A 21,937-nucleotide genomic window follows, 5' to 3' on the forward strand; every position below is an offset into this window, starting at 1 on the left:
ACAAAGGATTGGCTAAGAAATAAAGAGAACTCTTAAGGAATAGCTGCTTCTCCTATGACTGAGATAAAACACCCAAGAAAGAGATGAACGAGTAATGAGAGCCAGAGCTTGTTGGAGAAGGCACTGCCATGGCTCACTGAATGGTTGGGAAGTAGCTGTGGTGCCACGCCAGCCAAACTAGCTGGAAATCCATCCTCTGGAATTTTTGGAACCCGTCCCCACCCTAGGGTGCTATAGAAAAGCCACTCATGGGGCGGTGTCTCACCGGAGGAACTCTGCTACAATTGTGGACCCGCAGGAGCCAAGCAGCAAAATTCTTTCCCGCTTCAATGTCTCTCCAGCGCCCTCTGGTTGACAAAGCTTAACATCGTTCCACTTGGCAAAGGAAAAATATTTAAAGGGCTCAGATTCGTTTTTACAGGTGAGGTAAAATGAAGAATTTGGAGCTGAGAATTAATAAAATCATACACTTGTTTTTCCCTAACTCTCCACCGTGGATGGAGTCTTGAAAGAACAGCTGGAGCCACAAACCTAAGGTCGGCACAGCATGGAGCTCACATTAGCTCACCACTGCTTCTTACCCCATGGACGACCTCATGAATCGGCTTGCCTCCTTGAGTAGGCTCCAATAGTTCACAACAGAAAGCTTCATTTTTTTCCCCTGATATAGCCCTTGTCTTTTCAGGCTCCTCAATGTGTTCTCTTCAAAGGAGAGAGGGAGAGATGATGTATTCTAGCAGGTGATTTTTCTCCTATTCTTTGCTTTAAAATTAAAAGTGTGTGTGGTGGTATTGTGTGTGTGTGTGTGTGTGTGTGTGTGTGTGTGTGTGGTGTAGTGTAGTGTGGTGTAGTGTGAGTGTGTGTGTAGTGTAGTGTAGTGTAGTGTAGTGTAGTGTAGTGTTTAAGTGGTGAGGGATTGTGGCCTGGTCCCATCACTCACATAAGGTCGAACAGATCACCAGCTCTGGTTTTAATTTCCATACTGAAGTATACAGCATTAGACCAGTTGATGTTGCTCCAACAGTTTATGATTCTATGTTCTACCACAAGCATATCCTTAAATGATAATCCAGTCTTGCATCTCACCTTTTAGCATAACAGTCTCCCTGCATGAGGTCCTCTTATAAACTCCTTCCTGTTTAATACTAAGCAGAATGAAGCTTCCCAACAGCAAAGTTAGTCTAAAGGGATTGAGGTTATTTGTGCACAGAAAGTGAAGACTTCAGCAGATTTTCTCTATCAATAGAATATGTGCCTTTTGAAAGATACAATATATCATTATCTACATTGATAAGAGTAATTCGCTTGAAACCGCGCATCTAGAAATAAGGCACTGGCATTCTTTATTTCAAATTCTTGATTTATTTTTCACTGATAGTAGTAAGCAAAAAGATATTTCTTTCTTCCTAAAAGAAATAAATGGTTTGAATATTTCCATTTTTAATGTCTGTTAAGGTTTTCTCTTCAAGATAGTCTTTCTCTGACCTATTTTCACATGCTGAAATGGGGAGAAGTAAAGCGTAAAATTCTCAATCAGCAGGGACATCCCTCTCTATATGAGAGAGAAGATATTTCAGGAATTCTTGGAAACCAAGTTTGAAAAATCATATATAGATGTTTATTCTAAAAAAAAAATCCTAGTTTTGATAACAGTAATTTGAATTTGCAGCATCCCAAGGTTGATAAAATCATGTCCAAAACTTCCTTCTCCTTACCTATTTACTCCTCCTCTTTGCTAGAAAAGGCTTGATTTTGTTCCCGTGGCAACATCCCAGGCAATGAATTATAATTGGTCCAAATATATCATGACATCCTCTTCTCAGCCTCCCTTGCAGTAAAAAGTGGTTATGCGAGTCAGCTCTTGGCCCAGAAACATATAGGGAAGTCTGTTGGAGACCCTGTTGGGTGATTTGGGATGTCATGTGGCTGTCTGTGCTTCCCTACACCTGTCTTCCCACCTTGATAGCTGATAGCTATTCGGGAGCTACCATTGCCTTCTTGTGACCTCCTGGTGATAGGTCCACATGCCAAGCATGAAAGACCCTGGCTTTTTCATGACACTTCTGAGTTGTGGTTAAAGGTCCCAGATAAAATACAAGACACCCAATTGAATTTGAATTTCAGAAAAACAGCAAGTCTTAGGTATGTAATATTTGGGACTTATACTAATTTATAGTTTACCTGAATTTCAAATTTAACTGTGTGTCCTCCAGATTTTTCAGTAAATCTGGCAACTCTATGCACAAACCCTGGACTCTGGCTTGTATTTTTCTGTTATGTAAAAGAAATAAACCGCAATGAGTTTAAGGTACTATCAGTTAAGTAATATATTGGTCGCTTGTGAACTCAGTCCTGATACAGTAATTTATAAAAAGTACATGTGGCAGACACTGTGCTAGTTAGTAGAAATGTTTATCGAGCTCGAAGTCTAGATGGAGGGACAACCACTAAATGAGTGATTCTGTAAGTGGCTGTATAATTACAATTATAATTAGTACTTTGAGGAATAAGTAGGAAGTCTTTAAGAGCACCTATGTTGCGGGGGGTGGGGGGGGTTGGATCAGGAAGGCCTCCCTGAAGTGGGATTTTTGGGGCAATCTGAAGGAATAGGAGTCAGCAAGCTGGTTGAAGGTAAGGGTTGCAGGAGTTTGCTCTAAGCATTGGGAGCAGCATGTTTGTCAGCTGCGAGGCAGGAAGGTCTCCCTGAATGATGGGAAATGAGGGTAGAGAGCTATGCAGAGACTAGATCAGGGGATGCCTTGGAGGCCCTATTAAGGATTTTGAACTTGATCCTTACTGTATACTACACCTTAATAAGTAATGTTGATATCCTCATCTTAAAATGAGAAAATAAGACTCTAATTTGCTTGATCAAAGTCATATAGCTATTAAATAATGAATTGTAATTAGAGCCCAGGTTGTTTTGTTTGTTTTTCATAGATTGTGTTTTTTTTGTAGAATGTGTGACCAAATAACCCCCAATCATCACTGAGTGCAAGCTAGTTAGAAATATAGAAATGAATGGTGATTAAATGAGTCTGCAGAGAACGTTTAAAGTTAATGTTAGAATATATTTTATATTTGTAAGAATAAAGAGGGTTGTGAGAAATCTGTTCACTATTTATAAACAAAAAGTTGATCAGTACAGTAGATAATATAAGTTCCAGCACGGACAGAGACCTCAAATAATCATACAATTCAGATTTTCTGTTTGTATTTTTCAATGAAGGTCTCTTGTATAACATGTCATTGAAGTAACTGTAACTTATTTCTGTGACTTTAGACTATTGGTTTGACAAAAACAAAATAAAACACAGGAAAAAACCCTGTTTATAACGTCTCAATGTAAGTGACACAATGATTCAGTGGTTTTTAGATACGTGCAAAAAACAATAACGGAATTAACAATGACATAACACTCCCATGAAGGATACTATAAGGAACTGTTGATTTATTTTATGTGCCCGCTACTCCTGGTAATGCCATTATTTGCAGAAAATGGGCATTGGTATGGGATGGTAAACAGATATTTAAAAAATATTAAAAATAGAAAAATACCAGAGTACATTGTATATAAGGTAAATGTTTTATGATGCTTAACATGTCTGTGTATACACACACACATATATACATGTACATACAGACACATACACACACAGTCACATACACATAGGCACATATACACAAACACACACATAATAGATTACATGCACACTGTAATGTTATATAAAACGTTCCCATTCAGGAAAATTTGACAATCATTAGTCTAGAAGAACTGACTTACATTGTTATATCTGTACACTTCTGGGATTGAGAACAAGTCATTAAGGTAAATTCCCACACACTGTCATGGATAACTATTTACTTGAGAAAAGCACGTGTGATAGAACAAACAACTATCATTGTACCAAAGTACGTATTATATCTTGGTTAAAGTTCTTGAATACGTTCTTTTGAGTTTCCTAATTCACCCCAGGAAGGATTTAGTGGATTCCATCTTAATGCTGTTCCTTGCAGACCTTGAGAATAAATATAATAGCAAATAAATTAATGGAGAATTCCAGTTCTCGTTTTATTAAACCTTCACATTAACAATAGTATCCTAATGATGTTAAGATTACAGGTATTCTGTAGCCAGAAATGCTGGTTTTCCATAAAGAACTAAATAGAGTCCAAGTCTCATTCTCTTAATCCTTGCATTAAATTTAAGCCTAACTTAAGATATCAGATATCTAATATCGTTTAAAATTGGTATAATAATCCTTGATTTCAAGGAATGAAATAGTTTGAGAACTAGAATATTACAAAGGCTGCAGTAGAATTCTTGTTTTAGTGTTATCCTTGATTTGGGAAAAGAAGTGTTGTTACTTTAATATTTTTTTTCTTAAATCAAGGAAGCCTAGCTGACTGCTAAGTGACTTTGGCTTAGAAATCCAACGATAAACCTACTATATTCTTATTACACAGCTCATGTTGGAGAAACGCATTTTCTAGTACAGTATTTAATCTTTAAGTATGTAAAATGTAAAAATGATTATACTCTTTGACCAAGCAAGTGCTACTTTTGAAAACTTTTAATTCAAGAAGAAAACCAGAAATATGTGCAGATATTTTTATAGCATGTTATTTGCTAATGTGAAAAACTATACCCATACTAAATATCCAACAAATGGGAAATGACTCAATAATCTTATGTCAATTTGGACTATTATACTAGGTAATTATACTATTACTTTATAATTGGAAATCACATTTTCACAAATTCAATATAGAAAAATGCCAAAAAGAAAAATACAAACATTTGATTAAAGTTTTATTTTGTAATTTCTTATTCCTATGACTTGAAACTAGATATGTGGCATTTCCTGCACTAAGATGTCTCTGTCAAGTCTTATAAATTGCTTTCAATGAGCAAAACAGAACTCAGCCTTCAGTTCTTTAACTGGGAGAGCTATTTAGTTTTATCCAGTGTCATTATACAATGAACACTGTTAAGCTTCTTAGATATTAATTTTAAGAAAGAAAGAAGTATGGCAGTTAACCATGTAAAGTATGTAACTATATAAAAAGAGACCGATGTGAATGGTAAAAACATTGAATGCATACTCATTAAAATGTTAACATTGCTGATTGCTGAAAATATAGGTGATTTTTTTTTCTTCATTAAAAGTTTTTGTAATTAAGGTACTTTTATAATGAGATGAAAATAAACATTTTAAAAGAAAGTTTGAATGTTGCTGGTGGCTAGACTGCCTTGTTATAGTGAGAATAGGGAATGATTCAATTTTGCCTCAAAATCTGGATTTAAATAAGGATTGATTAAACACATAACTTCATATCCTTACTTTCCTAAGTCATTTATTGTTTCATTAATAATTAAATGCAATCTTTGTTGTTTCTCTTTTATTATTACTTTTTCAAAATGAGGATTTTATGTGCTTAGAGTGAAAAATTAGTTAAGCAGTTTTATGATATGTTATGAGAAGCCTTAAGAGTAGTCAACTGAAACCTTTGAAAGGCTTCTGTACTACCTCATTCCCAAACTGAGGGTTAAACTGGGCCACGCTGAGGATCCCTCCAGGCTGGCTTTGCCAGGGCATTGTGGTTGGAAGAAATGTGAAAAATAGTGGAGTAATATAACCCAGTGACTTATTTATGCAACTGGAAAAAAAAAAAATAACACAGATCGTGGAGGTAGGAAAAGCTGATCTGTTTTGGATTTTATGTCTCTTCTAACATATCTGTTACATACATATTTTTTAAACTTTATCCAATATCTAGAACACAAGCAAGATAGCCTTAAAAGGTATAGTTGAATATTTCCTTATAAGCCTCTAGGATATAGGCAAGGAAAGAGGAAGGTGTCACACACATGGACATGTACCTTTGTGGGTTTTCCACGCCTGTCAAAACATGCCAGCTATTCTTGGGCTTGGACCAGATGGCCGAAGCTGGAATTTGGTACAGAACTAGGTGCAATTTGCCTGAGCTACATGATCAAGGATCCTTTCATATCACCAAGGAGATCATAATGTCAACTTCCAGTATATGACTTAATCACTAAAGGAGAATTGGACATGAGCACTGGCCATTATCGAGAAAATGGAAAAGTCTAGGTGTACAATAGCTGAAACACCCTTGGAAGTATCTCATTAGGGCCAGAAAGGAGCCTATAACTCCTATAAAAGTGGATCTGGCTTGAGTGCTATCATATATGAAAGCTGAGCCCCTCCCTTCCCCCTTCACTCTCTCTATTCACTCATGCTGGTGCCCTGAGCTTCACTGTGGGTCTGTTTTTCATCAGAGTAACAGATGGCAGGAGTGGGCAGCATATCTGGCAAGGATAATAAGTTCCTCTAAGAAGAAGTTTAAAAATGGTCTTGAAATTTCTTCAAATGGGTTCATGTTCACATGAAGGGCTGATCCTGAAATTAGGAGTATGTAGCATCAATGGGCTGCCTGGCTGTGCTCAGTTCCCTAGTCATATAGGAATATTCTGAGGATATAGGTAATCTAATTTTTATTGAGAGATGATGATGTTGGGGCTAGGGCAGTTGTGTCACACCAAAAATACATTTAATATTCTTCAGTGCTGGAGTGACTTATACTGTCTTCTCTTCAATCAGTTGATTATTGCATTTTGCATGTGTTAGCCATGAAAACCCTTTTAATTCAAATATAACAGCAGTTAGATCTATAGTTTTATTCTTTCAGTCATCCTTCTTGTCCTGGTTTCTACCTTGTTCCCTGCTTTCCCTTTGGAGAATTTCTCCCCTTAAGTCAGGAGGGCTTAGGAGATGTATTCAATTAATTACAAGATCAAAATAAAATCCAGTCCTACCCAGTCTGAGTATATCACCTCCCTGTTCCTAATGACTGGTTTAGCAAAAGTCATGTGACCCAAGAAGGACCAATCAAAGTCTTCCCTGGGACTTTTCGGTTGGCCTAAAATGAAAAACCACTTTTTAAAAAACTGTTTAAAATAAAAAAATTTAAACATATGCAAAAATAGTAATAATAATATATAAACCCCTTGTACACAATACCCAGCTTCAACATTTATCAACTCATGGAGAATCTTGAAAAAGGATAAACTGTCTTTTTCCAGTGGGGCTGCTGGACACAGAAGGATGGTGCTTCCAACAGACATGATTTCTGTCAGTGACTGCTGCCCTGTACTTTCTTTCTGCTTAAGCCAGAGTTAGAGGGATTTCCATCACTTTAAAAATGTATCATCTAATATGAAAACCTTAAAGAAATAATAAATAATGTTTTAAATCTTCTGTTTACTTTTGAGGAATTTGGGAAATAAGAAATTCATAGAAAATCTTTAAGAGGAATAAAGGAGGAGGAGCTCTAGACATATTAAAACAAGACTACTAGCATTTTAACTTCATTAGGCCCAAGGGTAATTTCAGCCTCATTGAAGTAACAGCCATATACTAAAATATTTAAACTAAAAAACATAATTATCATTAAGAGATATAACAAAGGGTGAATATTTTCACCCTTAAAAAAGTAATCAAGTCTCCAAACCTATTCCGAGTTTCTGATTCTGAATTATCTTCAAAGCAATGAATGAATGGATACAATTCTACATTAGCATTCTGGTATGCTACTTTTGGGTATGTAATGAACTATATTTCTAGCTGTTCTTTCACCATCCACTTCGATAGGACAATACTTAATATTTTCGCTTTGCTAGTTCTTGTCTTAGATCTTCATACACTTGTGAAAACAGTTCCTCTTCAGATTTTGTTCCATCTAGGTAAACTGAAAAGGAAAAAAGAAAGCAATTTGAATGCTAACAAGCTTATTAATACAAGGTGCCTACTTTTGCACTTGGTATCTCTTGAAAATATCAATAAGTTTAAGCAAAGAACCCAGGACCATAACATAAAAAGAAATTAATAGCCATTAAAGACAGAAATAGATTATAGCCAGAAACAACAGGTGAAAAATTTTGGATTATTACAGAGAAATGAACACTAGCTGATATGATAATTATTTTTTTTAAAAAAAGAAAGAAAAAGAGAATTAAGTGGCATTTTAAATATGGGACTTTAGGAAGATTGAAGAAGTGTCTCTCCAAAAGAATCATTCAAGGGAGTAGTTCTCCAACTTACTTATGCATCAAGATTATCTGTGAAGCTTCTTAAACCATTCAGGGGTCTGGGAACTGCTATATATGTACTGAAACAAAATTCTCCAGGCCCAAAAGATTTTTAATAAAACTGGCATAGTTGGATTTGGAGAAAAAGTAGAAGTTACATATGTTAAAGGAAGGAAAATATCTTCTAGTCAGAGAACTGCAGCGGTAGGGAGGTAGGAGAGAATTTTACCTGTTAAAAAAAAGATGTACAGTTTGGAAAGCCTAGAATGCAGGGCAGGAACAGTGTAGAGAAGAGGTTATAGAGCAAGGACATGGCTTTGTTTTAAAACCTTAATGTCTGGCTGTGTGGGTTTTGTCTCAATTCTTTAAAGGTATATAGTAAGGCAGAGGCATGGTTAGGTTTGCAATTTAGGTAAGAGAGGGGCAGTAAGATGAAGATATCCCTGCAACCATGGGCCAAACTGGAAGTGGTGCGGCCAGAACCTAAGTAGCAGCTTTGGCGATGGGGAAGTGGAGTTGAACTTGACTGAAGAAGAGATCATAATGGCCTCTAGACAGTGAGGAAGCCCTATGTGCCTTCTGCACAGCCCTGACATAGCCACCCTGGAGGTTATGAGCTTCATGACCCTTTACTTTGAAAAGTACACTTCAGTTCTGATTCCTCTGCCCCATCGAATGGCCTTCTCTCTCCAGCCTCCTGTATTTTCTCTGTGTTGAGCTTTGTATAACAGTGGTCTGTTCTCAGCCTGGTTCCATATATCTACATGGTTACATAGCTGCTTTATGTCTCTCAGGCATCTTGACCTCATTATGTACAAAATAAACTTTCATTCCTCCCTTATGAACCTACAACTCCTTTGCTTTTTTCCTGTTCTCTGAAATAGCACCTGCCAGTTCTCAAGACCTTGTTCTTGATAACTCAGTTTCCCGCCTCCTCCATAATTATGCCATCACTCAGTTCTGTAGAGTACATCCAATATCACACCTTCTACATCCACCCTCCACATAGCCAGAGGAATCTTACTAAAACAAGAATCTGACATCTATCATGGCCTTGTTCAAAGACTCTCTGTAGAAGGCTTCCCACTTCTCTTGGGATAATGACACAGTTTTTAACTGGCCTATGGCCTTGCAGACTTTGGACCTTTCCTGTATTACCAGCATGACCTCTTGTCCTTGGTTTTCTCTACCACAAATATACCAACCTTCTTTCAAGTAATGATCATTCCTACCTATCTCCTGGTATTTTCATGTACCATACCCACTCTCTGAGGTGATCTTCCATCCCTTCAATCCTCTGCCCTTTTTCCAGTTCAGCTGTCAGAATGTGGTTTAAATGTGGCTTCAAGGAAGCCATTCCTGATCACTGGGACTCAGGCAGTCCCCCCGCAGGTGCTCAGTGTCACTGTACTAAGCACATCTAGGAAGGACATGCTCATGCAGCTAGTGTGTTAAATTCTGTTTCCCTAATAAAATGTTGGCTCATAAGCGTAAACACTGGGTCTGCCTTATTTCTCTTGATATCACCAGGGCAGTATCTTGTACATGAAAAGCATTCAATCAACATTTATTGAATAAATGACTACCTAGAAGTTGATGAACTTTTGACAAGAGCCATAAGGAAAGAAAGAGAAACCAGGAGAGCAGTTGTGGAAGAGAGAGAACCTAGAGTGTCCTGGCTTAAAATGTCCCTTTATAATGTGATACATGAGGAAAATGCCTCCTAAAGCCCTCTCTTTTGTGTACTTTGGGGCAATGACAAGTGGAGGGAGAAAATGCACTTACCAATTTCCCATGTGATGTCCTCCATTTCTCGTCTGTGCTTTAGGTACATGGGCCACACATGGCCATCAAAGTACCCTGGGGGGTCTGGAGGCTTGTAGACCCTTGTACTATCAAAACACATAGAAAACTTTATGTTGATAAAAACACATGTTGATAAAGTAAAATAATAATGATCAAGATAATGCGAAAATCACTCAGATTGAATCTAAATAGGATTAAGACTATACCTTTTAGACTCAATGCTAGTTATAAAGACAATAAAATGGAATTAGTTCGCTGACACAAGAATTAACTTTGTAACTCACTGACTATTATTCATAATTATCTTTCCCTCTGCAGTGCTTTATAAAAGAATTAAGAGACAAATATCAATATAAATAATGATAGAACTACTGATATGTTGGATTAAGCTTTAAACTAATTGGTGTTCTTTGTGGCTGTAACATAATATAGGCCAACTAATTTAAAATCACAATCAACATAGAATTGCTTCATTTGAAGATTTAGAAGAAATGAGCCAAATGCTGGTATAAAAGCCTTTCCTTAGAAAAGTAGTTTACATTACTCCATGCGGATGATTGTTTATGGAAAAAGGTTCTGCTTACTGTATAAAAGAGTTGAGGTTTTTCTTGTTTGAAAAATGACATATACACATTGCTTAATAATGTTGCTTTCCTTGTTTTTCATAAATTTTGTCTTTTGAATTATAATCCACAAAGGCAATTCCAAAACTCACCTCCTCCTCTTCTTACATTCTTCATACGGAATGGTCAGAAAGTAGCTTCTATTCCATATAGTGTCAAGGGGCCTAAAATAACAGCATATTTAGTTCACAAAGCTTTTCTCCCCAATAATTCAGAGTCAATATTAGAGTGGGGATGCTTACTTATAGTTAAAAAGAAGGAAACCTTCAATGATTAATATGGGAATTTCCTCAGCATTTCCCTGGTCTGTTGATACTAGAGAGTGACTTGGGCTTTCTATCCAGGAGGAAATAGTCGACATCATTTTTTCCATGTTAAGAGCTTCAAGCACTGCAAACAAACATACAAAAATATGAAATCAATAAAACAAAAGTTTTATGGTGTAACTTTTTATGATGGGCTCTATAAATGTGTAACATGGTTTACCTTTCAAAATATCTAATAACAAATCTTATAGATAAATTTAAACTCTAATACTGATCAATTGGTATGTTTGAAATATTTTTATTATGGGAAATTTCAAAATTTCAAACATATACGAAAGTAGAGAGTAGAGTACAATGAACTCCTATGTCCCCATTGCCAGCTTTGATAAACATAAACTCATAGTTAATCTTGCTTTATTTATAACTTCTATTCCTCCTGACTACATAAAAGTTTAACATTTTTGGATGACAAAATACTAATAAATTAGTTTGAAAGATATATAACATACTGAGGAAAATATCTGCAATATATCTGGCAAAGAGCTAATATATAAAGAGCTCTTACATACAAATAAAAATCATTAAAAATTTTTACAAAGGATACAAATGTCATTTTCAAACTCTAAAATGTACATACTTCTTGAGCATACAACTCTAGAAAAGTAACCTATAACAGTGATTCTCAAAGTGTGGTACCTAGACAAGCAGCACCAGCATCACCTGGGAACATACCAGAAATGCAAATTATGAGCCCCACTCTAGAACCACTGAATTGAGTCATCTGGGCTTAGAGGTTTTTAAGTGAAAGTTTTTAAAAGTATGGATTAATTTATTTCATAGATAAAGGGCTATCAGGATTTTCTCTTCATTCTGGTGTTACTCTTGGTAAATTGCATTTTTCTGGGAAATTGTCAATTTCATTTGTTTTCTAATTTACTTGCATAAATTGTTTATAATAACTTCTTATCTTTTTAATGTCTGTAGGATGTGTAATGTTATTATCTTTTTTTTTTGATATTTGTAATATGAGCCTTCCCTATTTTTTTCTTGATCAGTCTTGTTTAACTTGTTTGGGGACTATTCAGATTCTTGCATCTGTAGGTTTATGTCCTATGCCAAATTTGAGATGTTTTACAGCATTACTTCTTTAAATACTTTTTCAGCACCACACTCTTTCTCTTCTCCTTCTGAGACTCCAATGATATGTTAGATCTTTTGTTATTGTCCTTCATTTCTGTTGATTTCTTTTCAGTCTATTTTCTCTCTGTGGTTCAGATTGAGTAATTTCTACTGTTCTGTATTGAAGTTCACTGATTCTTTCCTCTGTCATATTTATTCTGTTGAGCTCATCCAGTGAGTTTTAAAATTTCAGTTATTGTATGTTTTCAGTTATAAAGTTTCTATTTCTTTACTGAAGCTTTCTAATTTTTCACTTGACTCAAAAATATTTACAATTGCTCGCTGAAGCCTTTTAATGAACACTGCTTGAAAATTCTCGTCAGGTCATTCCAACTTATGTGTCATCCTGGAGTTAGTGTCTACTGATTGTCTATCCTTAGAGTTTAGAGTTTCTGGTTCTTGATATGACAAGTGATTTTCAGTCTTGTCCTGGAAATTTTGGGCATTATGTTGTGAGGCTCTAAATCCTATTTAATCTTTCTTGTTGGCAGTCACCCTGTTTAGGTAGAGTGTGCAGGTCCAGGTTCAGATACTGAATGGAGTTTGTTATGGGAAGAAAAGGAGGAGAGCTTAGTGCTGGTGTGGCTTCAATGCTGCTCAGTGACGGGAGAAATTCAGCTCTCCACTGAGTCCTGCTGGTAGTAGGTGACACTATCTGGGTGAGGAAAGTGTGGAGTGCCAACTAGCACCATCTCACACTGCCTCATTCTGCCTCTTTGTTGCTAGGTAGGGGTGGAAGCTCAGTTCACTGTTTGGCTCCACTGATATGACCCCTTTGGATGACATGGAGGGCCAACTTACCCGATGTTGCTAGTGTTGGTGGGTCCAGATGTGTTGTTCCCCACTTGGCTCTGCTAACACCATGAATGAAAGATGGCTTCTTCTTTTGTGTTTGGCTTGAGTACAGTGGATATTATCAAAATGATTTTCTGTTCTGCGAGGCTACCCTTTTTCCGATCCTTTGACTAGAGAACAGGTTTCTTTTCTTTTTTCCTTTTTTTTCTTTTCTTTTCATCTGTACCTATTGATGGTTCCATGTTGCACACTTCGCCAGCACCCCTTGCAGAATATATGAGGCAAAAAGAAAACTCAGGGAACTCATGACCATGTTATTCTTCAAGTCCTGATGTCCCTAGTCGATCTGCTCTTCTCATCTTTCAGAGTCTTCCTTTGTTTGCTGTAGTCCAACGGGGTTTTTAGTTGTGAGAGGGAGTAATAGCAAGGAATGGGGCCAATCCATTTGGCTGGAACCAGAAATACCATTAGTTTTAATATATTTTCATTATCATTCTCTTAAAAATATTTCCTAATAATTGTGAATTATTCTTTGACTCATGGGATATATTGAAATGTCTGCTGCAGATAAAATATGATGATGTCTGGGATTTGCTTCAAAATAATTTAGAAGGAGAAAGTGAGTGAGGGCATAGATGAAATATAAGAGTTCATCAATATTTAAAGCTGGATGGTGAACTCATGAGAATTTATTACACTTTTCTGCCTACTTTGTATGTTTAAAACCTTCTACAGGAAAAAGTTTTAAAAAACAGAATAAAAGGTACTGATTATTTTCCAAACACTTGGGACTTTTCTACTTCCTTTTTAGTTGTTGATTTCTAATTCAGTTCTCTGTGATTGGAGGATGTCTCTGTATTACTTGAACCCACTGAAATATATTAGGAATTGTTCTATGCCCTTGTATATACCTTCCATTTTGGTTAATGTTCCATGTGTTCTTAAGAAAAAAAAATGTGTACTATGCTGTTGTTGGGAGCATGTTCTATATGTGTTACTTTAGTCAACTTTGTTAGCTGTGTTGTTCAAATCTATTATACCCTTATAATTTTTGCCCATTCCTTCCACTAATTATTGAGGAAGTTGTATTAAAATCTCCCACAATAATTATAGATTTGTCTATTTCTCTTCTTAGTATTATCGGTTTTTGCTTAATGTATTTTGAAGTTACATTATTAGGTGCATACAAATTGTAGATTGTTTATCTTCCTGTTGAATTGATCCATTTATCTATCTCTAGTAATACTTTTTACCTTAAAGTTTTCTTTGTTTGATATTAGAATAGTTATACCAGTGTTCTTTCAGTAGGTGTTTGTACAATATACTATCTTTTCCTAGCCTTTTATTGTCTACTTTTTTATGTCCTAATATTTAAATATACCTCTTATAAGAAGCCTATAGTTGGCTTAAAAAAAATCCAGTATGACAATGGAGTATTTTTAGTTCAGTTAACTTAAAGTAGCTACTGATATATTTGATTTAAATCTATCAGTTTACTATCTTTTTTATTTTTCCATCATCTTTTGATTTTTTTAAGTTCTCTTTTTTACTTCTTTTGACTTATTTTATACTTATCAACTATATTTTAATGATTCCACCTACTTAGAAACTTCATAGCTATACATTTTAAAACTATTTTTTGGTGGTTATCATAAAGATTTCGACATTACCTTCACTTACCTTAAATCTGTACATTTACCTAAAAAGTTCAGATTTTTCCTTTAGAATCCTAGAATTGGACACTTGAACACATGGCATGGATAATTTAAGGTCTTTGGGACATACACTCAATCTCCTTTCTAGAAAGGTTGTACCAATTTATTATACTCCTATCTGTGAAGTTTTTGTTTTGTTGAGCTAGTGGCCTCACTAGGTAATTATCATTGCTTTAAAAATCTGTTTACTAGGTAAGTCGGAGAAAAAGTAAGTTACAATCTTTGATTGCTTTTGAGGATGACTTTTTATTGCACATTATTGAATAATCTTTTGCTTCTGTAAATAGCTGATTCACATCCTTACACGTTTCAGTTGGGATATTGATTTTTTTTTTATCAGTTTGTAAGAACTCTTAAATTAGGAATAACTCATTGTTGATTCTGAAAACAGTTTTTCCTTGTTTAACTCTTACTTTGTAATAATCTTCCTGGCTGGGGGATGTAGCTCAGTGGTAGAGTATGTGCTTTGCATATAATAATCTTCTTAACTAATCTTTAGAGGAAGGTAAGAATAGAAGAAAAGAATATCCTGGTGCAGCTCAAGACACAAGAACAGACAGCGAGTCAAGGACTCTGCCTCCCTTAAAACTATCATGTGTCTGTAAGAACTAACTATACAACATTTTTCCTCCAAGGTTATCAGAGTTAAAAATAAAGAACATATTTTATGACTCTTCAAGAGAACTCTGTTTGTTGCTAGTTTGCATAAGCTCTCAGTGATCATCTTATTAATTGTAAAAGTTGGTAAGACCATTAAACATAGTTTATTAGCATGATATTCTTTAAAGGAAAATAAACTTTTTCTGATGGACTTTAATCCTTTGGTTTCAAAGCAGTGTTAGATTGGGTAAGGGAGTGAGGTGAATCTATCTAAAAAATATTTACTACTCTTTTTGAGCAGTGAAAAAACAAAAAACAAAAACAAAAACAAAAACAAACACAAACATCTGCCCAGGACCATCTTGGTCACTGAGAAGGAAAGCACAGAAGATAAGTGCTTCAGGTTTGCTCCGGGTAAGACTGGAGGGTAGGGGTGGGGGGTAGGGGATGGGTGGGAAGGGAAGTATAGTTAGTTATGTATTCCCCAGGCAAGGATGACTAGAGTACCAGTGAACCCACCTTGCCCTAGCTTCAGAAGAAAAATCTGTATCATTCCAATATTTTCAGTTTTAAACATAAAACTGAGGAAAAGATTTCATTTTTTTAAAAAAACAGCTGAACATAAATCAGCAACCTTTACAAAAGCAGGTTTAAAGTATAGTAATGTATTTAAACACACTTTGAGACTGTCTTCATAGATGGCAAAGTTATTTGGGTTTGGGAAAGAAAAAGTACATTAGTGCATAATGTTTTACAAGCTCATTTACTTACCATCATACTGCAGAAATCCATTTTCATCTATCTCTATCTCAGACTCTGGCTGAAAAAATAATAAAGTACCCATCAAAATGGCGTAGTGCAGAAATAATACAATTATAGAAAAAGTGGCGATAAACTTTTAATAAGCGCTTTTGATGATGATAACAAAATCAGAGTGAACCAATAAATGGTGCCACCCAGTGGATAAATCACACTACTACATTGAGTTTACCTTCACTACAAAAGCTTTATCACTCAGCAAAGGCTTTTTGGATGTAATTGAATTAACTTTACTACCAAAAATTTTTGTATTAAATAAATGATCTAAGAAGTTTTATAGATACCTTAAAGAAATCATCCTGAGATATGACACAGCAGTTTGGGAGGTGTTTCTGCAAATTCTTAGCCAGTGTGGTCTTCCCACCATTTGTCACACTGAACCAAAAAAAGATAAATTAAACAAAATTGAAATAAAATTGAAAATACAGAAGATGCACTAAAAAACATAAAACATTTAAAAATAATCTTAGAAAAAAGGACATTTAAAACAATATGGACTATCTAAGAAGATTTGTTTAATAGATAATGCTTTTTCCGTTGGCAAAACCACAGGCATAAGTAGATCTAATGTAATAAATAATAAGAAATAAAGTGGGAGAGATTGAGGAGAAAGGTAAGTAACTACTGGGAAAGTGAACCGGGTAATACAGCTATTGTGTTGGAAACAAAGGAACGTTTTGTCTATGGTGAAACATTTATAGGGTTCATATGCAAGCAACATAGAATATGAGTAGGACATTTTAGTGTAAATATATAAACCTGCATATGGTCATTGTGATTTTTGTTTCAAAGCACAGTGGAGAAAACTGGAAGAATGGCTTATTACAAACCCACCTATCATGAATTTATATCTCTTCTGTGATGTCTCCTTTTCCCCTAATCTCTCTCCACTTTGTGGCTAGACGGGAGGTCCTTTTGTGCTTATTACACCAGTCAGGTAAGGTGGTTCCATATTCCATATGTCCAAAGATGGGCATAACAGGAATGACATAATAGATTTTCTCCTATGTCACACTGGGAGAGTAGCCATATGGAGAATGGAACAATCCTGAACCGAAAGTAGCACATGATCAGGACTTGTCTCTGGTGTCAGCTCCAGAAAATAAATGAGAAAGTAGGCAAACTTTCCTTACTGATTCTCCTGTTTCTCTGTTTATAAGAAGCTCTCCCATTTACTTTGGCATTTATGTAGCCAGCGTTCCACTGTTTTACAGATAATAGTGGCCTGCTCTCTTCTCCAGGACTCAGGAATCCTCTCACTGCTTCTTCTCACACCACCCTGTTCACATGAAAATAGCCTTTGGACATCCTGAGTGTCCTAACCAGCTGTTTGTAGCAAAATTACTCACCCACTGATTCCAATGACAAATGTTTTCATAGTTAGCTTTGAAAATTGTGTCTTCCTAAAATCTCCTAAAATTAAAAAAGAAAAATTGAATGCTAACCATTCAGATGTCGAAAGAGGTAAAAGAAAGAGCCCTGAATGAAGAGGGCCAGCTGAAGGGGAAAGCTGGCTGTGATCTCTGGGTTACCTATCCCTGGAATTTCCACATTCCGTGGAAGAGTTTCGCGTTATACAGGCATACCTCGGAGATATTGTGGATTTGGTTCCAGACCACCACACAATAAAGGGAGTGGTAATCCTTTTGCTGGTGGTGGGTCTTGCCTACATTTCCTAAAAGGCACATCTGTGAAGTGCAATGAAACGAGGTATGACTGTACTGGCTTCTCTCTGCCACACTCTCCTGCTAAGTGCCAACAGATGGTGTGTGCTCAGGGCCTGTAAGCTCAAATCAAGTGAACAGAAAGGGCTCCCATGGCAAAATGTATAACCCTGAAGGTCTGTTTTCAAGGCTGTGGAAGAGTCGCTGGGCCACAGAGCACACTACAGACTTTCATACTCCACTTTTACCAGCACAATTCAAGGAGAAAATCCATTACCCTGAAGGAGGAAACCTGCAGAGCTCCTCTCTCTTCCCTGCTGAAATGGGGAGAAAGTTACTGCTGTCCATACGCAAAAAGAAGTTAATCCCCTTTTAGGGTGATATCTCCCGCCTGAAAGCTTAGGTCTAGGGCCAGCGCAGACAACTTTTTGAGAAATGGGACAGGTAGTAAATATTGGAAGCTTTGTGAGCCAAGAGGCAAAATCAAGGTTATTATGCGGGCATTTATATAACAAGAAATAGACAGACTTCCACAATTTTTTTTTTGCTGAAAGTTAAACCATAATAATAATTGAGTACTTTTTTGTTTTTTGGCAATACATATTTACTAATGAGAAGAATGGAATTCCTTTTTTATTGAGATAACATTTCACTAACTGGATTTCAAAGTTAGTGTTCCCTATCAGGAAATCGATTGCCTGGTGTTACTGCAGAGGGCCAGGTTTTGGCCACAGGCGACTGTCAGTTGACCCCTGGTCTAGGGGGCGGAAGGCTGTTTCACACATGGCCCTTTAAGGTTTACCAAACCAGTCTTGTGTATAGTCCAATGGACCATTTTCACTTCTTTAAGTGAAAAGGTGAAGCTCAGCCGGAAGGAACTTTAGAATAGTGGTTCCTGAGAGCTGTCTTGGATTAAGCTGCTCTAGTTGGGTGATTAGGGACCTAAATTGTGTGCCTGCCTGGGGTGTGTGGCCCCTGAGCTGGAGGCTGCCAGCAGTCCTCCCAATTCTTATCTTTGACCAGTTTCCAGGCTCTTCCCCTGGGCTAAGTGGTGGGGAAGGGAGCCTGGTGGAGAGAGGGCTTTTGTTCTTTGGCTTCTTCTCAGTTTATCCAGAACATTCCAAATTAAATGCAACTGCTTAAAGTTTAGTTCCACTTTCACTAACAAGTCTAAGAAAGACAAGACTTCAATAATCACTGTAATAAAAAATAAAATGACAGAACAAATTGGATATCTGAGTTTCACCCAGAGTTGCATTTTTGAATATATATTTTCACCCAAATTGCCAAAGTGTATCACGGGAACAATCACATAAAATACATATTGTAAAATAAGTTTTTAGGTTGTAATTTTTCTGCTTTCAAATTTTATTTTACCCTATTCTTATTTTTAGTAAGTCAGTGCAAGGGTGCCAACTATCTTTTTTGGGTGATGAGAAAAGAAAGACTGCTCTTTATCATGAGATGGCATCTTTCTTATTTTTTTGTGATAAATGTCCTCTAGCTTAAGAAATTATGTTGGCAGTACATAGTAGTAGGTTGCTGTCCTCACTCGGCAAAAACCAACCAAGCAAAAAAACATAAAACTTTGTCATTCCTCTCTTCCACCTTGCTTATTTTTGGATAATTCAGTCAGAGCATTAAACTCTCAAATCCAGAGAAGTACAGCCTTAGAGGTCACTTAGTCCACATCTTCATTTTGTAGTTGAAAATGGCCCAGAAAATTACCCAAGGTCACAGCTAATAAGTTTCGGAAAAGCCAGAAATGAAACTAGACCAAGCAAGTTAATCTCTTTCCTCTTTCCAAGCTGCTAAAAGCACTTTATTACTAAGAGCAAAGGTGAAGTTCTCATGTATAATTGACGTCCTTTCCATTGATGTATTACTGATGTGTCTATCTGCTGTGCACACCAAATGGCAGGTACTACTGGTCCTCTGGGCTTCTTGCCACATCTGCGCAAACACCTGAGGGTACTGTATTAGTGACATAGCATGGAAATAACAAGTGAGTGTGGCACTGGAAATAGGCTTGAGGGGATTATTTGGGTGGAAAGTCTAGCAATTCAGAAAACAGGAGTGAGGAGAGTCAAGAACCTACTTATAAAACCCTTGGGCGCAGGAAGGAACTCCCACAGTCAAACAAAATTTTTTATAGAAACAGTTCTATATTAGTTAGCAGTCTTAGCCTGTCCAAGACAATGTTTAGGTAAATGTTAGGCACAGTCCATAAGCAAAGAACAGGTGACAATGTGGTGGGAGGGGTGGGTAACTGGAAGAAACAGAAGTAAGACCTGTGGCTAGGATGAGTGGCTGGGATGGGAGCGGGTGTAGCAATCTCAGAGACATTTACTTCAGAAATAGTTTTGGATGCAGGGGGCAGCTTCAGATGAATTCTAAGTTCAGGCCTGGCAATGTCTACGTTCACAAACATTCTCCTATTTCACTGCCTGTTGTCCTCTTTAAGAACTGTATTAAAATCAAGAGTTGCCAGGCTCCAAATATATGCAGCAGTAGACTCCACTAAGCAAACACAAGTCTGATAAACTACATGTTATTAATCACTGAATGTCTCCAGAGATACAACCATTTGGACTTTCTAGCCTTATCAATCCAGGGCATCCAATTACTAGGAATATGTAACCACACCCAATCTCTCTGGATATTTATATATTTTATTCTCCCAAATAGTGCAATTTTTTGCATAAGGGGAGAACACACTACGAAATCCAAGAGCAAAGCAGAATGAGTAATTTTAATTATTTTAATACTTCTTTTACTCTAAATAAAATGTTGAATCATTTTTTTTTCATAGCTAATGTTTATTATATTTCATTTATTTCACTACTAAACTTCGTACATTTTGGATTCTAAACTGCAAAATGGTCAGAGGTGGCATGTGTAGAATTAGCACATTATAACAAAATAGCAAGTCCCTAATACAAATGGTCTCAAAGGTAGAAGATAACATGCTAATGGAATGTTCTGCTTTTCAATACATTGAAAGAGCAGTCTGATAGTTTTCAGAATGAAATGTTTTCAGGACTTCTCACTCATTTATTTTATTTAATAGATATTTTGATTACCTCCCCACAACATGAAAGGGAAGTCTTTTCCTATTATTGTTTAAATTTTGCTCCCAAAAAGGGCTCTCCCAAGGCTAAAGTTTCTGAATATGCAAACCACGCCCCTTTCCCTTGGAATCACTCGATCTTTCACTAACATCTAGTATAAACTTCTAACTTCATTTTACGTAGACTCTCATATAAAAAGTTTTTTTCTTTTAATTTTTTCTTCCCCAAACATACAATTGATTTATGTTGACTGTGCTATTTTGAATTTATGAACGCTGAATTTACAGTATGCTCCCGCCCTTGCCTCCCACTGGAGATTCAATCTGCTATGTCAGGGGTCGGCAAACTTCTGTAAAGAGACGGAATGTTTTCCACTTTGCGAGCAGCGTTCGACATTGCTGTTGCGAAGTGAAAGCGGCCATAGACAATATAAACAAATGAGCATGGCTGTGTTCCAATAAGATTTTATGGACACTGAAATTTGAACTTTATATAATACAATTTGCACATGCCACAACATATTCTTTTGATTTATTTTCAGCCATATAAAAATGTTAAAAACGTTCTTGGGTAGAAGGCTGTATAATAAACAACAGGGGTGGGCGGGCCGTAGTCCGTCAACCCCAATACTAGAGGAATGAAAGACCTTGTCCTTCCGTGGGGATCGAGACCTGACTCTGTCCTTGGCGACTTCTCTCCACACCCTGTACGATCTCTTGGAGGCAGACTTTCATTTTAAGGATTCTTGCGGGACCTTAAAGCATTAAGCCATCACGAGCACGCGTACTCCTTGGCAGGCTATGTATCAGCCCGTTTTGGGCGGCATGAGTGAGTCCCAATCCAGCTTGTAAGACGCGACCAAGTTCAGCGCAGCGGGGTAGGCTGGTACTCACCCGGAGCCAGTTCGAGTCCTCCCAAGCACTTAGAGGCGATCGCCAAGCCTGTGCCTGTCACTAGCCCGCCGCAACCCCGCAGCTCGCTAACCTAGAAGCCCATAGCCCCTTCCCCTGCACCCCTTCCTGACCGCAGGAGGCCCAGGTAGAAGTCGCCAAACCAGGTCCACCCAGGCTGTGGGCCGCGCTGGGCTCCAGTCCACGTTGGGCGGGGCGGAGCTCCAGAGAGCGTGGCCCGCGCGCGCCCCTGCAGGGTCTGGCCCTTTCTCGTCGGGGGCGCGCCCGGCTGGGCCGGCCCTGGCGCGACCCGGCGGCGTTCCGGCTCCTGGTTCCGTCGCCGTGCGCGCCGCCCGCGTTCCCGCCCGCGCTCCCGCCGCGCCGCAGCTGCCAGCC

The 21,937-nt window shown here is 37.3% G+C and overlaps 1 protein-coding gene across 2 annotated transcripts; it reads right to left on the minus strand.

Annotated features, from left to right (window-relative positions):
* Nucleotides 1-3,050: 3,050 nt before the first annotated feature.
* NMRK1 (nicotinamide riboside kinase 1) lies at nt 3,051-21,845 on the minus strand. 2 transcript variants are annotated; one of them, XM_039843496.1, is made up of 9 exons: nt 21,545-21,845; nt 17,266-17,329; nt 16,201-16,291; nt 15,869-15,917; nt 10,785-10,932; nt 10,635-10,706; nt 9,899-10,005; nt 7,689-7,773; nt 3,051-4,019 (listed from the first exon to the last, which is right to left on the minus strand). In XM_039843496.1, coding segments are annotated over exons 2-9 (582 nt in total). In that variant the 5' UTR covers nt 17,295-17,329; nt 21,545-21,845; the 3' UTR covers nt 3,051-4,018. The 2 variants fall into 2 exon arrangements, with proteins under 2 accessions (XP_039699430.1, XP_039699419.1); XM_039843485.1 differs by lacking the exon at nt 3,051-4,019 and having other exon boundaries at nt 4,048-7,773; nt 21,545-21,833.
* Nucleotides 21,846-21,937: the final 92 nt, after the last annotated feature.

The sequence above is a fragment of the Pteropus medius genome, unplaced genomic scaffold, assembly GCF_902729225.1.
Source record: "Pteropus medius unplaced genomic scaffold, Ma_sr-lr_union100, whole genome shotgun sequence".
Taxonomy (NCBI): domain Eukaryota; kingdom Metazoa; phylum Chordata; class Mammalia; order Chiroptera; family Pteropodidae; genus Pteropus; species Pteropus medius.

Coding starts and splice junctions, on each gene's coding strand:
- NMRK1 (XM_039843485.1), bottom strand. CDS start 17,294: ATGAAAACATTTGTCATTGGAATCAGTGG. Junction 16,292..17,265: donor TTTGTCATTGGAATCAGTGG/GTGAGTAATTTT, acceptor TTTTTGGTTCAG/TGTGACAAATGGTGGGAAGA. Junction 15,918..16,200: donor CTCAGGATGATTTCTTTAAG/GTATCTATAAAA, acceptor TTATTTTTTCAG/CCAGAGTCTGAGATAGAGAT.